Consider the following 19497-nt stretch of genomic DNA (forward strand, 5'->3'; position numbering starts at 1 on the left):
AGAAGTTTGCCAGGCTATTAATATGCATGGGCCTTTCCCACAGCACCCTGCACAAGAGCAGGGACTGTGGATTTCCCTGACCCTTCTGTCTTGCTGGCTTTCTCAGTTCTCCCAATGCTGCATATCACCAGGCTCCTACGAGCGAATACTCAAAGTCTCTGTTTTACATTTGTGGATCTCAGGCTCAGATAGATTGAGACAGGGCCAAATCATATCTAGCAATGAATCTAGATAGCTTCAATCCCAGATAAATGTCTTATCACAAAAAGCAGCTTTCCTTTGGTTACCCTTCCCTACATTTCCACCTGCCTTTTCTTTCTGTGATTAGTATAATAAGTACGAGGTAATAGGGTGGAGGGAGGAAAGGGATCTAAAGAAACTTCTCCCCTCACCGACTGATTGCCTGTGTTTGTCCTAGACAAAAGTGTCGGAGTCAATGAAAGTACCAGTGCTCAGCAGGGCTGTTGTCTCTGCGGACATATCTGGCTCCAAAGCACAGGTCAACACCTGCCTTCACTGACCTGGGACAGCAGGTACCAAATACACATTGTGCTGCCCCCAGGTGTGAGTGGGAGGGAGGGCTGGGGCTCCTGTCCCCGAGGACAGAGCTCCTTCCCCATGGGATGTGTTGGAACCACACAGCTCTCCAACCGCAAAGCCTCCCTTGTCTTTCCTTTTCACGTTGTCTGTGTTGTGTCTCTGTGTTCATCTCCTAGTATGACCCCCTGGAACATCTCAATGAGATTTGGAGCTATGCCTTATTCTTCTGTCACTTAATATTTTGCTATAATTCCTATTTTTCAACATATATGCAAATGCTACAACATACAGAAGCATTCTCACCTGCACTCCTGCCCAAGCCAAAGGCTTGCTGTAGCAGCTGCACAGTACTGATCCAGTCCTACAGGATAGGTCCTAGAATATTGGTATATGCAGATATTTGGAATGGGACAACAAAGGCAGCAAGAGCAAAAAGCTGGATTCAATGAAGATCTGAGATTTTGCTCACAGGAAGAAAAGGCACAGAGCTCCCTTGTAATTTACACGCTTGGGAAAATCTGTGCTTTGGCCAGAAAAAACCAAAGCCTAAATGTCCACTAACAGGCAATGAAAGGCTGGCTTAAAATAGCTATGTATCCTTGCCTTGAGATAGTTCACTAGGGGAAAAGACTTGAGCATGTCAGTAGTTGGTTTGGATAATAAAGCTGTACTTTTAAACATGTTTTCCTGCCCTAAAAGTCAAAAGAGCAAGATACCTCTGGTGCTTCTACATGAGCACAGCTCCTCTGACATGAGCTGCTTCGGTCCAGCTGAGGATCGGCCACACTAGGCAGCTGGATGGCCGCAAACATGGTAACTTAGCAGTGGGACTTTGGAGGACGCAGAAGGTGGTGACAGCGCTTACGTACTGCTTTCTTGCCAGGCACCTCGCTTCTACTTTGCAGGACCAACGCAGGAAAGGGTTGAAGATACGGAGAGGCAGTGTGAGCATGCCGTATAGGCCTGAGAAAATGATGTTTTGGTGCATGAAACATAGGGACAATATCTCAAGAGAGTGAATCTGAATGGAGATCCTTTTCCTTTCTTTTTCCAGCATTTGGATGAACTGCGAAGCTGAGACTGAGCCTGGCTCTGTCCGTTTGTCTCTCTCTCTCTACTTCTCTGTCCCCAAACCCCCCTCCCACTCCCCTTCTGCAGCTCCGGAGGGTGGAGGTGCGATTCGTTATGCCAGTTTTTTATTTCCAGCACGTTTGACAGGCTGGGCGAGGAAGGCGTTAATGTTTTCTGACAGGCCCCCTCTAATTGTTGGAGCTTTTCTTCTCTGCCTTTTCTGTGAAATTCTGACTTAGGCGAGCAGCATAACAAAATGCTCTGGCATTGAAATGTGCGCTTGCACTACACTGGGCTCGGGGAAACAGCATTATTCATGAAGATTTTCAGCTGTTTTTGTCTTTTAACTAACCTTTGAGTTTGATCAGAGGCTAGCCGGGCTCCCTTTCTCAAAAGGCGGTCTTGGCAACCCGACAATGGAGCCAAACTGTTTTCCCTGTTAAAGAGATAACTATGCCGTTGAGTTGGTACATGGGGGAAATTAATCTTCAGGCGCATACAAATGATAGGTTTACCTCGGTCTGCAATCGCCTGCATGGGATTATTAATAGGACGGGGATAAGGAGCAGGAAAAATTCAGCCTGTGGCAGGGAACTTTGGAGAAAAAAAAAAAAAAACCCAAACCCATCATCCCCTTTGACTGCATAAAGCCTGCGATTGATTCCTCACCACTTGCCTTTTGCAGCGGGAATTAGCCCTGCATTGTGCAGGCTGACACGCTAAAAGCCAGCTCGCTTTTGGAGCAAGGAGTTGCTGCGCGCTGGGCCGGGCCGGGGCGGCCGCCGGGGGTGGCGGGGGGGTGTCTGCCCGCTGCCCTTCCCTAGAGGCGGGGGTCGAGGATTGGTGGGTGGGGGGACAAAAATTCCCCCCCAGCACTTCCCGGCGAGCTAATCCCTGAATGCGCTGAGTAATCGGCGCTGCATTACGGAGCTGCGCGCTGCGGTGTGTCCCCCCACTCCGGCTCCCCTTGGGCAGGTGCCCGCTCCCCTCGTGTGCCCCCCCGGCCCCAGCACCCCCACTGGGGATTTTGGCAGCGAAACCCGCCTCGGCTCGGCACGGCTCGGCCCCGCAGCGCGGAGCTCGGGGCTGCGGGGCCGAGCCGTGCCGAGGCGAGCCGGGGCGTGCGGCACCTGCGGCGGGCGCACGCCGGCCTCCCAGCCCGCCGGGACCCCGCCGCGCCGGGCTGCGGCGTGAATAAATGATGAAGCGTGACACGCGCTGGGGCAGCGCTGCCCGCTGCCTGCCCGGCCCCTACAAACCCCCCTTTTGTGCCCAGGGGAGCGCGCGTACAAAAGGCAGGACCTGCGCCGCGCGGGGGGGGCAGGAGGGGGGAAAAAAGGAAAAGGAAAAGGAGGGAGGGAAAAAGGGAACTAAGGCGAAATGGAAAAGAAAAGGAAGACAAGGGCAAAAGAAAAAAAGGAAAATGAGAAAACAAGAAAAAGGAAAAGGAGAAAATTTAAAAAAGAAAACGAGGAAATTAAATAAAAGGAAAATAAGGATAAAAGGTAAAAGAGGAAAAGGAGAAAATTTAAAAAAGGAAAATAAGGATAAAAGTTAAAAAAGGGAAAACGAGAAAATAATAAAAAGGCAAATAAGGATAAAAGTTTAAAAAGGGAAAACGAGAAAATAATAACAAGGCAAATAAGAATAAAAGTTAAAAAAGGCGGGGGGAAGTCCTAGCCACCCAAAAGGCCAGCGTGCGCCCGGGTGCGTGTTGATGCCGGGGCAGAGCCGGTGCGGGGCCCTGCGGGGTGCCCGGGTGTCTCGGGGGCCGGGAGGGGCCGGCGGCGCCTTGGCCCGTCTCTTACCTGAGCGGCGCGGGCGCAGGCGGGAGGAGGGCGCGGAGGCTCCGCGGAGCCGGGGCCGGTCACGAGCGCGGCTGCGGGCGCAAGACCTCGGGCAGCCGCGGGGAGGGGGCGGCTCGCAGGGGGCCCCGCGGGCAAAGGCAGCCCCCCCTCCGCGGGGAGGCTCCCCCGGGCCCGCCGCTGCTGCGCGGGCGCGGAGCCCGCGGGTCGCTGCGCGCCGCGGAGCAGGGCTCTGGGCCCGGCCCGGCCCGGCTGGGGCAGCGCGGCCTCACCGGGAGCCATGGGGGGGCTTTCGCTGCGCTTCCCTCTCGCTGCCGAGGGGCACTATTTCGGGAGGGAAAAAGAAAAAAAAGAAAAAAAAACCCAACAACTCAGGGGGCCTGAGTTTGTTAATGGGTCACTTTTCCTGCATTACGATAAATAAATACATAGGCAAATAAATTAATAAATAAATGGCCCAGCAACCTCCATCTGCACCCCCCCCCCCCCAAGTCCTGAGTAGCTCTAAAACTTACACTGCGACCAAAGAAGTCCCTGATTTATGGAGTTTACTAATGCTAACTGAATACTGTCTGTCAGGCAGCGCTGAAAGGCTCTCCGCACTAATACAAGAAAAGGCTTTGTGTTGCTAAGCGATTAGAGCAGATGTAATGAGATTTACCCCAATCCTGCTTTGCCCTTTCCCTATCTTCAGTAAAATTGTGTGTGTGTGTGTGTGTGTGTGTGTGTTTTCTTTCTTTCTTTCTTTTGGGAGGGGGCTGAGGGGAAAAGAGAGGGAGGAGGTGGTGAATTTCTGAGCCTGCCTTATACATTGTAGCGAACAACAGGGTAACTTTGCCTTTAGTTTAATGAGTCTGGATATTTACTATTCAGAAGTGAGCAAAAAAGAACACCTGTCTACACAAGGAAGAGAAATTTCGCCTTTGTAACAGAATGAAACATTATCCTAATGTTATATTCATAGCTGTAAATTACTGGCTACACTTTCTTTGCATACCTTATCTATACACTTGCAAAAGTGGGTAAATAAAAGAGGAGATGCTTTAAAGGGAGAATGGAGGGAGACATATAACGGTTATTATTTTCATAACTAAACATTAGTTCCACGATCGGTTAAAACAATGAGCGCTTGTGCTGAAGTAATGAGGTATTTCGTGACCCCAGTCCCCCTCCCGATTAAATCACTTATTGATAATTTCAGGGGGTGGGCGGAGGAGACCAGGGCAAACGTATTTGTACGTTTAAAGCAATGCAGAGAGGAATATATATCGCTATGTATACGTGTATATGTGTATATATGCATATGCATATATATGTATATATACACACACATATGCACACACACGCACACGCACACTTCTGCAGCGCTCCCTCAAAGTTTTCCCTCCTCTTTTTTAAAATAGTGAATCCCTTGTAACTAGACGGTACGTTTGCATCTAAGCGGGCTGGATTTTTAACTCTGTAAGACACACTGGCTCTCCCCGTCCTTTGTTGGGTTTTTGTAAGATGCATTTTGCGCTTTGCTTTCCGCTTGGCTTGGTGCACGCAAACTGAATTTGCAAGTGATGCAGGAGCCAGGCGAAAAGGAGAAGGCGAATTCTGGTCACGTCCTTGCTAACTGACAACAAGCAGGCTAGCCAAAAAGGGGGGGAAAAAAGAGTCCAATTTCTTTTTGAATCTTGGTAATTGGGTACTTTTACACGCAGATCACGCTATTTGGGTAGAATAACAAGCTTAGAAAGACCAGTGTCTCTGAGCTGCCACACATTTCTACTACGGCGCTTTATTTATTTATTTTATTTTATCTCCCTTCGCCTCTCGCTTCCCCTCTTCGCCCGATGGTTTTATTTATCCAGCCACTATCTTTGCAGGGGTGACAAAGTAGCCTGTGGGTTTTTTTTCTTTTTGGGTGAGGGAGCTGCACGTTTCCCCATATTTTGCCGCCCGGTGCAGTCAGAGATGCGGAGGACGGGGTCACCGCAGCGAAAAGCGGCATGGAGCGCCCTCTTTTTAGGACTTCGTCTTTGCGGGAATTCTTGAATGTGCAGTGATTTCAGGAAGGACAATGCAATCATTAATCATCCCCTCGCCTTTTGATTTGGATACACATTTGCAACATAGAAGGGCAAGAAAACAATGGTGATACCGCTAGATCTTTGCATATTTATATAGAGATAAAGATATATATGTTACATCCATCAGATACAAACACTTCATAGGCAACTTAGCTCTGGCATAACATCATTTAACGTTTTGTCCTTACATTCATCGTTTTCAATGGCAGGAAAAAAAATTACGTGCAGCAGGCAGCTGATCATTTTAATTAAAAAAAGTTTTATTACGAAACTAGTTTGTATAAAACAGGGTTATACAGGACCTTTGTAAGTTTGTAATAAAACAGTAAGAAAAGGCAGTGGCATAAGGGTTTTTTGTTTGTTTACTTGTTTCGCTTTTTTTTTCCCCCAAAAGGCAGCGTATCAAAACAAATGGCTACCATTTTGCGTTTGGACAATAGCTGCATAAACTTTGTTCACTTTGAACATTGTTTAATAACATTATTAATACATTAACAAAGTTTCTATAAAGTAAGACACGTTGGTGCTAAAGTACATCTGGAGGAAATCCAAGTCCTTTACAAAACCACATACAAAAATGGCAGTTGTAAGGTAATGTCGACTACACGTCTAAACATGAAGAGGTAATAAGCATTACATATTAAAAAAAGTATCAAGATATACACATTTTAAACCATTTGTACAAAACCTCTATAAATCTCTCTCTCTCTCTTATGTACAAAAATAGCTTAATATATCCCCAAACTGGTTAGGATAGATACAAATAGATTTTCTTATAATAAAAAAATTCACAAAAAAAGAGATTGGAAGCATTCTATGACGGAAACGAGAGGAAAAGCTCGGAGCAGGGGAGCGGCAGGCACGGGGGGGGGGGGGGGGAGGGGGGGGGACGACTCCGGGGACTCTCTGAGCACAGCGTAGCTTAATTTCAAAATCTTCACAAACATTAGGAAACTAACTTTGTCCACAGAGTAAGGAGCGCCAGTCTTTGAAGGGCTGAAACGGCCACGGGGGGCGGAGGGGAGCGCGGGGGGTGTCTTTCTAGCAGGAGGGAAGAAGCAGGAGGCAGAGCTCCTCAGCAGGTGGAGGGCAGGCAGTGCCCGAGGCGGGCCGGGACCGGCCGGGCCGGGCCCCCCACGCCGGGCCGGGCCGGGCCGCGGGTGCTCCCCTGGGGCGCCCGCCCCGTCGCGCAGGTGCCGGCAGCGCTGCAGTCCGTGGCGGCCCGCGCACAGTGCAAAGGCGGCGGCGGCGGCGGCGGCGGCGGCGCTGGGGGGCGGCCGGCCCCTGTCCGCCCCCGCGGCGCGCAGCGCTGTGCGCGGGGGCGCGCCCGCCCGCGGAGAGCCCGTCCCGCACCGCCCTCCGACGCCGGGGGAGCGGGAAATGCAACAGGTTTTTTTCCTGCTTTTTTTTTGTGTGTGTGTGTGGCTTTTTTTTTTTCCCGCGATACATAGGTTTTTTTGTTTTTTCCCCTTTTGCAACTGCCCTGTAACAATAAAAAAGAGAGAGGAGATCAGAGCCGCGCGGGGACCAGCGGAGGGAAGGAGCCGCCCGTGAGCAGCCCGGGCCGCCCCCCGCCCGGAGCCCCCCGGCCGCGCCGGCCCCGCGGCGCCCCGCGGGCGCGCACCCACCTGCGGCGGGGGGCGCGGGCCGCCGGCGCTCAGAACCAGCTGGTGAAGTCGAGCAGCTCCTGCTCCTCGGGGCTGAGCGGGTCGTAGGAGCCCTCGTCGGAGGAGTAGGAGGAGACGGGCGAGCCCGCCATGGAGTTCATGTCGTGCGAGTAGCTGGGCGAGATGGTGGGCGAGAGCACGCCGGCCTGGAAGGCGGCGCTGACGGCGTCGTGCTCGTCCAGCAGCTGCTGCAGGGCGCGGATGTACTCGACGGCGGAGCGCAGCGTCTCCACCTTGCTCATCTTCTTGTTGGCGGCGCCGTTGGGGACGTGCTCCCGCAGCGTGGCGAAGCCCAGGTTCACCAGCTTCACGCGGTTGCGCTCCCGCTCGTTGCGCCGCGCCACGGCGGCCGGCTGCTGCTGCGGCAGGCTGTACCCGAAGCCGCTGAAGTTGAGCCGCCGCTTGCAGCGCATCAGCTCCGGCGAGGCCGAGCGCTGCCGCTTGGCGGCCCGCGGCGCCGCCGGCTTGGCCCCCGGCGACGGCTGCCCGCCCGCGGGGCTCAGCTGCGGCGGCGGCGCCCCCGGCGGCGCGGCGGCGGCCACGGCGGCGGCGAAGAAGCAGGCGGGCTGCAGGAAGGGCGGCTGCCCGGCGCCGCTGGCCATCCCGGCGGCGCTGCCGCTGGCCACGGGCGCTGGGGCGGCTGGCGAGGCGGGGACGCCCGAGCGGCGGCCGGTGCCCCCCCACCCCCTCCCCGGCCCACCGAGGGGACGCTAGGAGAAAGTGTCCCGGCGTTTAAAATTGCAGAGGGGAGGGAAAAAAGGGGGGAAAAAGGGAAAAAGAAGGGGGGAAAGAAAAGGAGGCAGGGGGGAAGAAGGAGGAGAGGGGCCGCAGCAACAAAAGGGCGCGGGCGGCGGATGCGCGGCGGCGGCGGGGCGCGGGCGGCGCTGCCCGCCCCCTCCTCTCGCTGCGCGCGGCGGGCTGCGGGGAGGCTCGTGGCGCTCGCGTGTGCGCAGCCTGCTTTGCAAAGCCCCCTTCGCAAAAAAGTGGCTGGGGATTGTGTCTCTTATAAGGGGCGGACGGGGCTCGCCCCCCCCTTCCTCGCCTGCACACACGCACGCACACACACACATACACACGCGCGCCCGCTCCCCCCGCGCCCCCCCCGACACCCCCCCGCACACACACTCTGCACCTTGCGCCGTCCACGCTCCCCTGCCTTTGCAGTGAGTGACCGCGGGCCGCGCGGCGCCGCCGCCTTTTCAACGCGGGGGGGAAAACACAACGCGCGCACACACACATGCCCGCGGCCCCCGGCACACACGCGCTGGCCGCGGCCCGGCCCCGCCTCCCAAACCGCCCCCTCCCCCCGGGGCCGCCTCCCCCTCCCCGCCGCCGCCCCCACCCCTCGCGGGTTTGTTGTCGCAAGTGCGTGCGCCCGGCGCGTGCCGCGCTCCCGGCCCTGAGCAAACACCCGCGCCGGGGCGCCGCGCGGGGGCGGGGGCGCGGGCGGGGGCGGGGGCGCGCCCGGCCCGGCCCGGCCCGGCCCGACGGGGCGGGGCGCCCCGGCCGCGCGTGGGCCGCGCGCCGCCCCGGCTCCGCGGAGCCCGGACGGGGGGATGGGGGGTGCTGAGGGGGGAGGCCGGTGCCAAGACGGCGGCTGGCTGCCCGCCCTCCCTGCGCGGTCGGTCCTGCTGCGGCGGCAGCGCGGAGCGGCGGCGCGGCGCGGGGCTGCGTGCGCTCGGCGCTGCGCCCGCGGGCCCCGGCAGCCAGGCACCCGGCCGCGCAGGGCAGGGTGCGGGACCGCTTTCGGCCGCCTCCCGGCCTGCAGCCGGGGCCGCGGGGGGACCGGGGAGCAGGTGAGAGCCGGCGAGGTGCGCGGCCGGGCTGGTGTCTCCTCGTCCCCCGAAGCAAAAAGTCCCGGTTCAGGTGTCAGTGGAAATGAGCGCAAAAATCACCCCGCTCTTCTCCTGGCCTCAGTTACAGCGGCCTGGAGCTGCAGAGATCTCCTCATCTACCAGCACCCGGATCCCCGACCCTGGCTGGGCCTGTGGCTTTAAAACAGTGATAAACAGCAATATTGGATGGCAGAAACTTAATATGCAGCCGTTAACTACTCTTTTAGTAATTTTTAACGTGGCACCTTTTAACACCCACGTATGATGAAAAAAGGGAAGTAGGTCTGTCTGGTCTAGCCTCTATCACGCTACCTATTTCAGGGCCCTCTTCGTCGATCACTGAATCTCCTTCTAGTTTTAAGCTTAGCAGTCTCAGTGCATATGAAATATATTAAATGATTTTAACCTATCCTACGCAGGACAACCAGACCTCAGCACGGTACATTTGTTATTTTTCTCCGTGCAGAGAGAATTATTCTCTTCAGCTGTAAGTCTTCTCATTAATTCATTCAAGAAGATCCTGCATCTGACATCAGACTTCTCTACACTGGAAGCAGTTGTTGCACCATCAGCTCCCCGTTGTGACACCACAGGAGTAAGACAACAGTGGTGAAAGAGCACTGCGAGTCACATCTCAGTGCTTTGGGAAGTGGCAAAATGAAATGAAATACCAAATGAATTGCAGCTCTGTAACCTCTTTATGTAGGTAAGAGGAATTCCTCTGGAGCAGGCCACTCTCAGAACTGTCACGGAAGCACCACAGTAGTGAAATTCCTTCCCCTTTTCCTAAATGGTAGAATGAGGCCTGAATTTCTGGGTGCCTCCTTCTTGAATCTTAGAGGGCTTTGAACAACATATCTTAAAAAAGACGCGAGTCGCAGAGGTCATCGAGCATAACTCGCATGTAGTTTTGCCTCCGTAGCTCTGTCCTTTCTCGGCTCCCTCTGGTTACCCTTTTCCTCCCCTTTGCCAAGCACTTCCCTTGCCATCCGCTGCCACAGGGGCACAACCTCCTCCCTCACGCTGGCTTAGGTATTGCCCATCTTGCCAGCTTCCTGGGCCGCTCAGTTCATAGAAAAAGGGATCTGTGGCTGCCAGATTTATAGATAACAAATATTTTTTCAAGGTCCCCCCTCCTCCATCCACACATACGCACAATCCTGCACCTGCACTTTGAAATTCTTAATTCTAACAAAATGATAAATAGCCCTTGCCCTTTTCACTGGGCCTTTTTTTTTTTTTTTTTTTTTTTTTTTATAATCTTGAACTGTCATTATTTTATAGTGGCTTTTTTGTGTGCCTAAATTGTAGCCACACTCATGAGGTCTTTTGAAGTCCTTGCTTTTTTTTTTCTTTTTTTTTTTTTTTTAAAAAAAAACTTTGGTATGCTTTTTTTGCTCCTTTTCTTTTTTAAAGGCCATTTACGTTATGATTAAATGCATCTTGGAAAAGCAGAACGAAAGTCGTTAATCTATATAGATCTTCAAAGAATCGATACATTCGGGACTTCTGTAGGATTTGTTACACTCCATTTTGTTACAGTAGGCAGCTCGTCTGGATTTGGGCACATGTGTTTCTCTCCCTCCCCTCGCCCCCCCCCTTCTTCCAGCTTCCCCCCCAAGAGTGAAAATAAAGTAAAAGGTCTTTCATGGTAAACAAAACCAGCTTATTCTCCACATAGAACACATGAATAGCTGGAAAAAAAACTTACAATAAATGGTGCATTTTTTTCTCTGCTGGGTATAGCATTCAAGATCAGTCCAGTATTCAAGAAGCAGTCCATTTTTTGCTCAGCAAGAGAGTTTAGAAAAGAAGCGTGGGGTCTATTCAAGGATCTTTTCCCCCTTCACAATTGCTGGGCTTTATGAAACCTATCTTCCATGCCTTGTCAGAGTATTTCTGGGGACCAATTAGTGCTTTGTTGCAAGGCTTCTTTGCTGAATCTTTGAGCAGCAAGAAAAAGCTCTCTTGAGTCTCCCCTTATTTTGACTATTTCAGTCATTACTCAGTGTAATAATTAATATGACAACTGGACGCTGAAGTTTGTATAGAAACACCTCGGCTGCAGGAGAGAGCGTGCAGTGGGTGGTAACAAGCTACAGATCAGACCGAGAAGCCACACACACAAGAAAAAAAAAAGAAAGAAAAAGCAGAGAGGGAGAGAGAGGGAGAGAGAATAATGAATGAAAAGAAAGAGAGAAAGAATGAAGATAAATAAATAGTTGGCACAACCCGAAGAAACATAATACAGACTTGGAAGGGAAAAAAAAGGCAATTAGGAGAAGGGGAGGGGGGACTCCAGAGAGGTAAACTTATTTTGAAACACTTTCTATATGCATAAAATTTCCAAAACTTTGCTACTCTCGGGACTCAGGAAATCGATTTTTTTTCCTTGGCGACTGTTCCTTAGAGTGTTTTTTTGTTTTGTTTTGTTTTGTTTTTTTAATGGAGCATCTGCCAACGCTTTTGCATACTTGATGAACTTTGACGTCTCTTCCTAAGCGTCACTTGAGAGAAGTAAGGTCTTCAAGTATTAAAGCTTGAAGGTAAGTAATTATTGCTCATTCTGCCCGGGGCGGGTGGACTCTAGCACTTGGGATAGCAAGTTTTAAGAGTTTCTGAGTGTTGTATCGTCTACAGGAGGAATAAAGTCTGCGTCCCAAATGAAGAATTAAAAATCACGTTTGATCGGGGACACCGCTGAATTCTCCTCGAAACGCGCCTTGGGATGAACACTCATCACTTCGGAGATATTTCTTGGGCTGCCAATTAGGGCATAATAAATAATTAGAGGTTTTAAGCGTATTAGATACAGCTCATGCTAATGAGCTACACCAGGTCTTGTGCTAACCTGAAGTGACAGTTTGCATATAAGGCTGGAAGAGGGAAAGAAACCGCCGCGAAAGTCGCCCCCACTCTGCTTCCCCCCCCACCCCCCCCCACCCCCCCGCGGCGCCCTCTCCCGGCTGCTGCTCCCCCGGGTTCCCGCCGGGGCGGGAGGAATCACCGCCTCCTCCCCGCAATTTTTGGAGAACAGAGTCTGGGGGCGCCGCAGCCCCCCGGCGGGCAGGGGTGCGGGGGAGTTTGGGCGATGCCCGGGGGGGCGGCCGGGGCGGCCGGTCGCCGCCGGGGCTGCGCGGCCGCTGCCGCGGGGACACAGTGCCACCTCCCGGCCAGCGCCCGGCCTGGCTCCGGCCCCTGCGGGTTTGGCGAAGGAGCCGCGGGAAGCCGCTCCGGGGCAGGCAGTGGGGTGCCCCGAAAAGCGTTTCTCGTGGGGCTGCAGGAGGAGCGGGGGGAGAGGCAGCCCGGCTCCGCAAGGGGAGGGCAATGTGCGTCTGCGGGATTTTTTTGCGATTGGGTTGTGCCCTGGGATGTGAGGAAACACAGCCTGGTTGGTGCTAAGAGAGATACAGCACCCAGACAGCTCTGGTAAATATGTATCCAAGAGTCACATTGCTAGGAGATCCCCTCTCCCCTCACCCCCAAGATACTTACTTAATTTTGGTTTGGGAATTTTTCAGGAGCTTCAGTTTCTACTAGAGAAGCCTCTCCCCACGTCTCACTGCTCCCGCAAATTGCCAGGGACACCCTGAACCAGCAAAAAAGGCAGCGAGCATCAGGCAGAGGATAGCCCCAGTTTCCTTGTGTGGGCACGGATAGTCCTGTCCAACCCAGAAAACACGGCCGCTCTGGGAAACTGCCTCTCTGCAAACACTGGCTGAAGGGAGAGGAAGGAAAGAGCAGTCTGAAAAGCAGCCGAAGTCCGTGGCCCTTTGAACATGCATCGTGCTGGCCGGGGAACCAGCCAACTTGCAGTGTGAAGAGCCCTCTTCCCCGTGGCTGGGCGGTACAGCCGGGGCTGTGTCTCTCTGTGTGTGTGTGTGTGTGTGTGTGTGTGTGCGCGCGCGCACAGCAAGCAGGTGTGTGTTACCGGGCGAGATGAGGTGTTTTTAGATGGAGGCAACGTCTGACACCAGCAAATATCCCCAGGTGGTTAGAAGGAGTGGGGCTGCACAGTGCAGCTATCTGAGGGGGAGCTTCGAGCAGGAGCAAGAGGGCCCAATACCTGGGAGCTCACCTGGTGACCGGGAACTGGGTATGTGGGGCAGCTTGAAACCCGAGAGGGAAAGCCCGGTTAGATTAGCAATGTTGCTGCAGTGGGGAGGACCCATGCTTCATATGCTGGACAAATACTTCAAAGGGCACAGGTAAGTGCAGGCAACTTGGACTCTGAAATGGTCTCAAGGTAACCACTACTGATGCAACTGTGCGTTTATAATGGTAATGGCACTGGAGTGATTCCTGGGGCAAAAGCTTGCCCCCTCCCCCCCCCCATGCACACACACACGCACACAGGATTCTTTGCTCCAGAAAAGAGGATTTGGGAATCCGTCCTGGCATGAAGGAGCTTTGCTTCCCCCAGCCAGTGTCTTTTGCTACCAGGCCACCTCTGGAGGTCCAGCCTGAATAAGCAGAAAACTCTGTTCTGAAGGCCAGTGGCAACACACTGGTGATATTATTATGATTGGATAGCAGTAAGAGTAAGAGATAAGCTTGCAATATAAATAGAAAAAGCAGGGGGTGGGAGGAGTCAAAAATAGAGAATTACAAGGATTTGGTGTGAGCAGTGTTTTGTGAACCCAGTATTTTACTTTGCCATTAGTGTCAGGGTAGAGTGAACAGAGGGTGTAATGCAGAAGAAAAGGGAAGGAGAGATAGAAGAAAGGAAAAAGACTAAATGCATGTAAAAGCCACGGAGAAGGAGAAAAGATTGGTCAAAGATTAACGAAAAGAGAAAGAAAGAAGAGTGAAAAAGGAAGGCACAAACAAATACCCCCCCCCCCCAATTTATGACTTCAGATGCTATAGTTATCTTGGCCAGCCTTGGGCATCATGCATTTAAGCTTTTTAAAATCTAATTGAAAAAAGTACCAGGTAGAGAGGTACAGCATGCAGGGAAAGCAAACAGCAAACAAGAACAGTTGTTAGAAACAGTCTTATTCTGCACCGGGACTGTGATAATCCGTGTAACCACCATCCTTATTTCACTACTTTTATCGCAAGGCATCCCCCTATGCCTCTGTCATGGACATGCCTGTGTCAGGTGCCGCACGAACACAGGATACAAAATGTTGCCTCCCCTAGTGGGCTTATTAGCTGGGCAGTTCAAAACAAGTAGTTTTTATTCTGCTGGCAATGAATGAGGTTAACCTCCCTCTTCCCCTGCGGCCATCCCTCTTTGCCCCAACACGCTGCCGTGGTGTCAGGAGGGGCACAGGGTCATGGGTGTACCACACTGGCTGACCTGATAGCCTGTGCCACAGGCTTGCTGTTCATTTGAGACAGTGATTTTCTAACTCTGGTTATAGTCACAGGATGGATGGACAAGCAGGTGCTCTGAAGAAGATACATGACTCATGCCCAAAGCACTGAGTCATTTTAGAGGCACATCATGCAGAAGATAATTTCAGTGGGCTGGACTCTGATGGCATTGTCACGGGGTTCAGCATGGGTTTGGACTGACATCGCTGAAAGTGGCTCAGCTCAGTTCATCTACTGTGAGGCTGAGGGGGTTTAGTAGCTACCAGATTTCGTAAGTACAGCTAATTCACAGTGACTTGTTAGAACTCACCGAACTGAATTAGCTCTTGTCCGTTCAGTAGAGCTTCCCTCAAGGCTGAAAGAACTGTAAAGAGACAATTCCTATATACCATAGTAGTTATCTTCATCACAAAATATAGCAAGATTACCTGCCTTGACATAGCTTGTCTTGGTGTAGACTTCATCCTTTCTGGAAACAAGATAGGCCTTGACAATTTATTTTTTTTAACCTGCTGTTTGATACTGGGCCATGTCTTTCCATCATTCCCCCATCCCCTTTGGTGACTCTTTCCCAGCCCCAAGTCTGGGCTGTTTTATACCAGCCCCTTACCAGCACTTTCTGAATTCATTCACAACTCTCACTTCATATTCCCCTGTTGTATTTTCCATGGCTAACACACCATACAAGCTCATGCATGCTATCTGCAGTCCTTCTGCAACCTCCTGCCCTGTCCTCCCACTCTGATCCTTTCCTGCTGATATGATCCTCTCTTCCCTGCTCCTTTTCTTCCTTTATCTCCTTCCTTCTTGTGTCTTTCTTGATATCTGAGTGTGAGATTCGTGCAGCTAACTCCTGGCTCATGCTTCCTTTAAACTGGGCCTCTATCTCCGATGTTTGGCACTTGGAGCTGTGTCCTGCTCTCTAACATCTTGGATGCAGCCCAAAAGGCCTTGCTAAATGATAAGCTGCTGCCCTGTGCCACAGCCTTCCCCCATCGCAGAGCCTACAGCGTCCCCATGGCTGGCATCTGAACAGCCCATCCTGGACAACATCTCATCTCTGATCATGTGGAGCAGGTCCTCACAGGAAACCCACCTGATGCTAAACCCTTGCACAACCCAGGACATGGATAGGGGGAAAGGCTTACTAAAAACAGATGAAGCACGGACATGCAGCAATGCAAACAGTGGATAAGGCTGCTCAGAAGCAGGAGGGCTGCTAATTCAAAGCATGCCGCTTGTCCACATTGGTCGTGGAGGGAAAAAATGTGCTGGAGCGCCTCTGCGCGCTGGGGGGGCTCGGTGGGGACAGCTGGCGTGGTGCAGCTGGCGCGGGTGCCAGCGGCGGCTGGGGGGCGGGTGGGGGGCGGGCGGGGAGAACGCCCCCTTGGCACCGCTGCCGGGGGCGGGAGTCGCAGAAGGGGGGAAGGGGATGGCTTTGCTTGTGTGCTCTGCTTTAAATACCTTTGCACAGAGCTCGGGCCACCCCGGTAAGGTCAGAAGGCTTCAGCTGTAGCGGGAGAAGGGGCCTGACCACCTGGGCATTGCTGCCTTTGCACCATGGACGCGCAGCACTACAAAATGAATGGTGACCCTCTGCAGGTAAGCTGCGGGGCCTGTGCACCCACTCCTTGCGGGTGGGCAGGTGGTGATGGCTGCTCGCCTCCTGCCCCCCCTTCCCCCAGAGCTTGCAGATCTTGCCCCACACAAGCAGCACATCCTGAGGCAGGAGGAAACGACACTCCCGTTTCGAGGCTTTGCGGTGCTTGGTTTCTGCCGTTCTCTCTTTTGGCAGCCGGCAACCTTCTCTTTTGTTAATTGTGCTTGCAGATGTGCAGCATGAACAAAAATGAACATTGCAATAGTGGAAGTGAAGGAGAAGCAGCAGAGCAGAATCAGGACACCACTACAAATGCATTTGTACATATATGGCAAGTAGAAGAAGCAGCAGCAAAGACCAGCAGCTAATTAGAGGTCTCAAAATTTGTGTGACAGAAGAGGACTGTCTTCTTCTGTTAATGGAAAGCAGCTGAAGTTATACACTCTTCTGGTGGAGCTATTTTTTGAATTCTGGGACTTTGGCATCTCCCTTTTTTTTTAAGGTTTACTGACTTACTTTGAACCCTTTGCTTTGGAAAATAGAGACCAGCCTACTGAAACCCGTGCCTTTAAATTACAGGCACTATAGTTACTGTAGGAGCAAGTGACAGCTTGAGTCCAGCATGGTTAATTATTAGGCCAAATTCTGCATGTGTTTGTCCCATGCAGTGCCACTGAAGCCAGATACAAACTGCAGAAGATGTGGAAAAGTGACTCCTGTTTCTATCAGCCGTTTCAAGAGCAGAGCAGTCAAGAAAGCCTGGTTTCCAGCTGCTTTGTGTGCTGAGGCTGAACTCCCATGAAGATTCTCTAGGTCTTACCTTGCTACTTTTTAATGTTGTTTAATTGTTTGGTCCCAGTGGGTCTATGGGAGTTGAGCATCCAAATGCCTTAAGAAATTGGACTCTAAGTGACTCAGAAACTATGCCATTTTCAGATATGACTGAGGATCCTTATTTTCTTTGAAATAGATTTTTTCCATTTTTTCCCCCTATTATTCTGTAGCTCTAGTAAGTCTGGAATTTAACACAGAGAAGTGAAATTTTAGATTAACTGAAACTGCAGGCAAAACTTCTGGCTTCAACAGGGCTGGATTTCATTCAGAAGGGCTCTACTTAAAAAGCTCAGAAGTGGATTAGAAGGTTGACAGGTGTGTGTTATGAATCTCCAATTCTGGCACAAGTGTCAGAGAGGCAATATCAATCTCTGTGACACACAGTTAATTAAAAATGCAGATATGCATGACATTCAGGCAAACCTGTCCTTGCGTCTGCATACCACCTGTGTATGAGATTGTACTAAGTTCAGAAGTGGATCTTATTTTACTCCCTGGTCAACTGGTTCTTATATTGCTCTCCGAAAAAGACAGAGCTGGTAGAAAATTAGAGCTTAATTTATTCAAGGCTACATTTATAAATCATATATACAAATCATACAGGCAATATTTCACTGACAATGAAACAATTTGTTTAACTTTTAATCATAACCACAGTAGTAATAGTTGAAAGAACTGTTTCAAAGTTGCAATATCTCTCTATCCAAGAGTTTGAAAGACAAGAAATTAGAATTAGGATTTAGAATGGATAAACTGTGATCAACAGTTTAAAAAATTACCCATGCTTACTACAAAGGCTCAACAATATATGTGAGCATCTGTGTATGACTGATGTATATTGCCTCCGTGTGTATTGATAAGATCTGGGGACTGGTCAGGAAAATAATCATTTCACTCTTCTTTCTTCTTGCGATGAAACAGCATTCAAGCCTTCACCTCTGTGGACAGATTCAGGCATGAAATAACTTTTGTGCCTTCCAGTGAACTGAGTTCATATGCCTATATGCAAAAAGTTAAGCAAGTATCACCATGTTTGCAGGATTAGTGCCTAGTCTCTACTGCAATGTCTAGTACTTATAAGGACCAACATAAACCAGTTTAGAAGAGCAGAAAAATGAATGAGAACAGGCTAGAAATGGCTGGTCTTGATGCACCAGGTTAGGGACTAATATGAATCTGTCTGGGTTTGAAAGAAGGTTTTCAAGGCCTTCGTGGGCAATCACACAGTCTAAAGAGATCAATTAGCATCAAAACCACTGCAGGACTTGTACCTTGGACTATATCTTCTGCAGGTGTCCAAATCACAAATTCTTCTTTTGTCAGACAGATTCAAGTCAAACTTCCATAGCAGTTGGTCCCTCAGACAAGCGTTAGAGCATTTTAATTACATAATAGTCTGCTTTTTCAAACATTCTCAGTGCAGACTATGAAAACCACATTCTTGGTCCAACTGGCAGAAATTGGTGTAATACAGCTTTGTCGTTAAGGTCAGCTTTGTTTGTGGTGGGGGAAAACAGCACATCAAAGCCATGCAAAACCAATGTTTCAGATAACTCTGTTTGTCTACACTTTCATAAGATTTCCACACTACTGACATTTGTTTTGCATTTTGACAGACTTGCGTGTCTTTTCTCACTGTTGCTTCAGGTATAAATGGCTTTTGTTAGCCAGCTGCCACACCATGCCACACCTTGACTACCTGACTGCTTTTCCTCTTGGTCCCCACTAGCTAGGAGCTGATCTGGATCCCCAGCTGGGCGAGACATCTCAGGGGACAGAGAGATGCCACAGGCAAAGAGCGTGACAGTTGAAGGAGTGACTATCTTCCCTCTAGTGCATAAAACCAATGTTGGGGGATCGTGCGTAGAGTAGGAGTTATGCTTCTCTCAGCTTCACCTTTCCAGTGTCTCCCTTTCCAACTGACTTCTTGGACATGCAGGGAGCCAACACTTGTGTCCTGTTGGTCTCTAGTTTGGGTGACTATGTTCAGCTGTCTTTACAACCCAGTGCCCCTCATCTGGCTGCGGACACTGTATCCAGATCTCTATATCACTGTGCGGTCTTGCTAGATGCTATCAGCAGACCAGTGAGCACCAGTTTTCTGTCTTTTCCCTAATGATGCCTACACAAGGCTTTGAAATTCTCAGTGGCACACTACTGCTTGTTATTAGTGATACAGCAATGCCTGGGAGCCTTAGGCATGTGTTGTTGGGCGCTGCACAGGCACAAAACAGAAACACTCGCTGCTGCCCCAGGGACCATCCAGGCTGCATTAGGGAGCTCCCCACTGCAGTTACCATGAGAGATTCCCTAGAAGGGTGGAGACCATTTGGGTGATTTATGTGGCCTTTAGGAAATGGAGCCAGGTAGAAAAATGTGTTGTCAATCTCTGGCAGTGAATGCTCAAGTTAACAGCAGCCCAAAAGAGAGCCTGAAGAATCAACAATCATTTAATTTGCAAAAGAAGGCAGTTCTGTATAGCTCTGCCTCAGAAAATGCAGTCCCACCAAGAGCCTTATGGCTTCAGGGCAGCTGGGTTTAATTATTAATCCTTCTGCTACAAAGACTCCCTTTGCTGTTTCTAAGGACAATATTTTGGAACTGAGATGCTTTATATGCTGATTTGTATGTTAAATTTAGCAGTAGCCATAGTGAGGACAGGTTCTCACTGAAAATACCATTCTTGATAAAGAGAAATCACAAGGATGGATTCCTTGATTCAGTTCTTGGCCTGGGACTTGTTACATC

General features: G+C 51.0%; 2 protein-coding genes and 1 long non-coding RNA gene across 3 annotated transcripts in view; 2 read left to right on the forward strand and 1 right to left on the reverse strand.

Moving 5' to 3' along the window:
• Nucleotides 1–5730: 5730 nt before the first annotated feature.
• Nucleotides 5731–8585, reverse strand: ASCL1 (achaete-scute family bHLH transcription factor 1). The gene is made up of 2 exons (XM_064513724.1): nt 7120–8585; nt 5731–6974 (listed from the first exon to the last, which is right to left on the reverse strand). Exon 1 carries the CDS (start codon nt 7758–7760, stop codon nt 7149–7151), a length of 612 nt encoding a protein of 203 aa, XP_064369794.1. The 5' UTR covers nt 7761–8585; the 3' UTR covers nt 5731–6974; nt 7120–7148.
• Nucleotides 8586–10370: 1785 nt separating this feature from the next.
• LOC135328609 (uncharacterized) lies at nt 10371–11793 on the forward strand. Its single transcript, XR_010389592.1, has 2 exons — nt 10371–11539; nt 11634–11793. It is a non-coding gene; the product is annotated as an uncharacterized LOC135328609 (long non-coding RNA).
• A 3998-nt stretch (nt 11794–15791) lies between these two features.
• PAH (phenylalanine hydroxylase) overlaps nt 15792–19497 on the forward strand; it is a 44870-nt gene continuing 41164 nt past the window's right edge. The window contains exon 1 of the mRNA XM_026117888.2: nt 15792–15917. Within this exon, the coding sequence (XP_025973673.1) occupies nt 15876–15917 (42 nt within the window). The 5' untranslated portion in view covers nt 15792–15875. The remainder of the gene's footprint in view (nt 15918–19497) is intronic.

The sequence above is a fragment of the Dromaius novaehollandiae genome, chromosome 1 (assembly GCF_036370855.1).
Source record: "Dromaius novaehollandiae isolate bDroNov1 chromosome 1, bDroNov1.hap1, whole genome shotgun sequence".
NCBI classification, from domain to species: domain Eukaryota; kingdom Metazoa; phylum Chordata; class Aves; order Casuariiformes; family Dromaiidae; genus Dromaius; species Dromaius novaehollandiae.

Excerpts from the sequence above, each read along its gene's own strand:
- ASCL1 (XM_064513724.1), bottom strand. The coding sequence starts at position 7,760 with ATGGCCAGCGGCGCCGGGCAGCCGCCCTTCCTGCAGCCCGCCTGCTTC.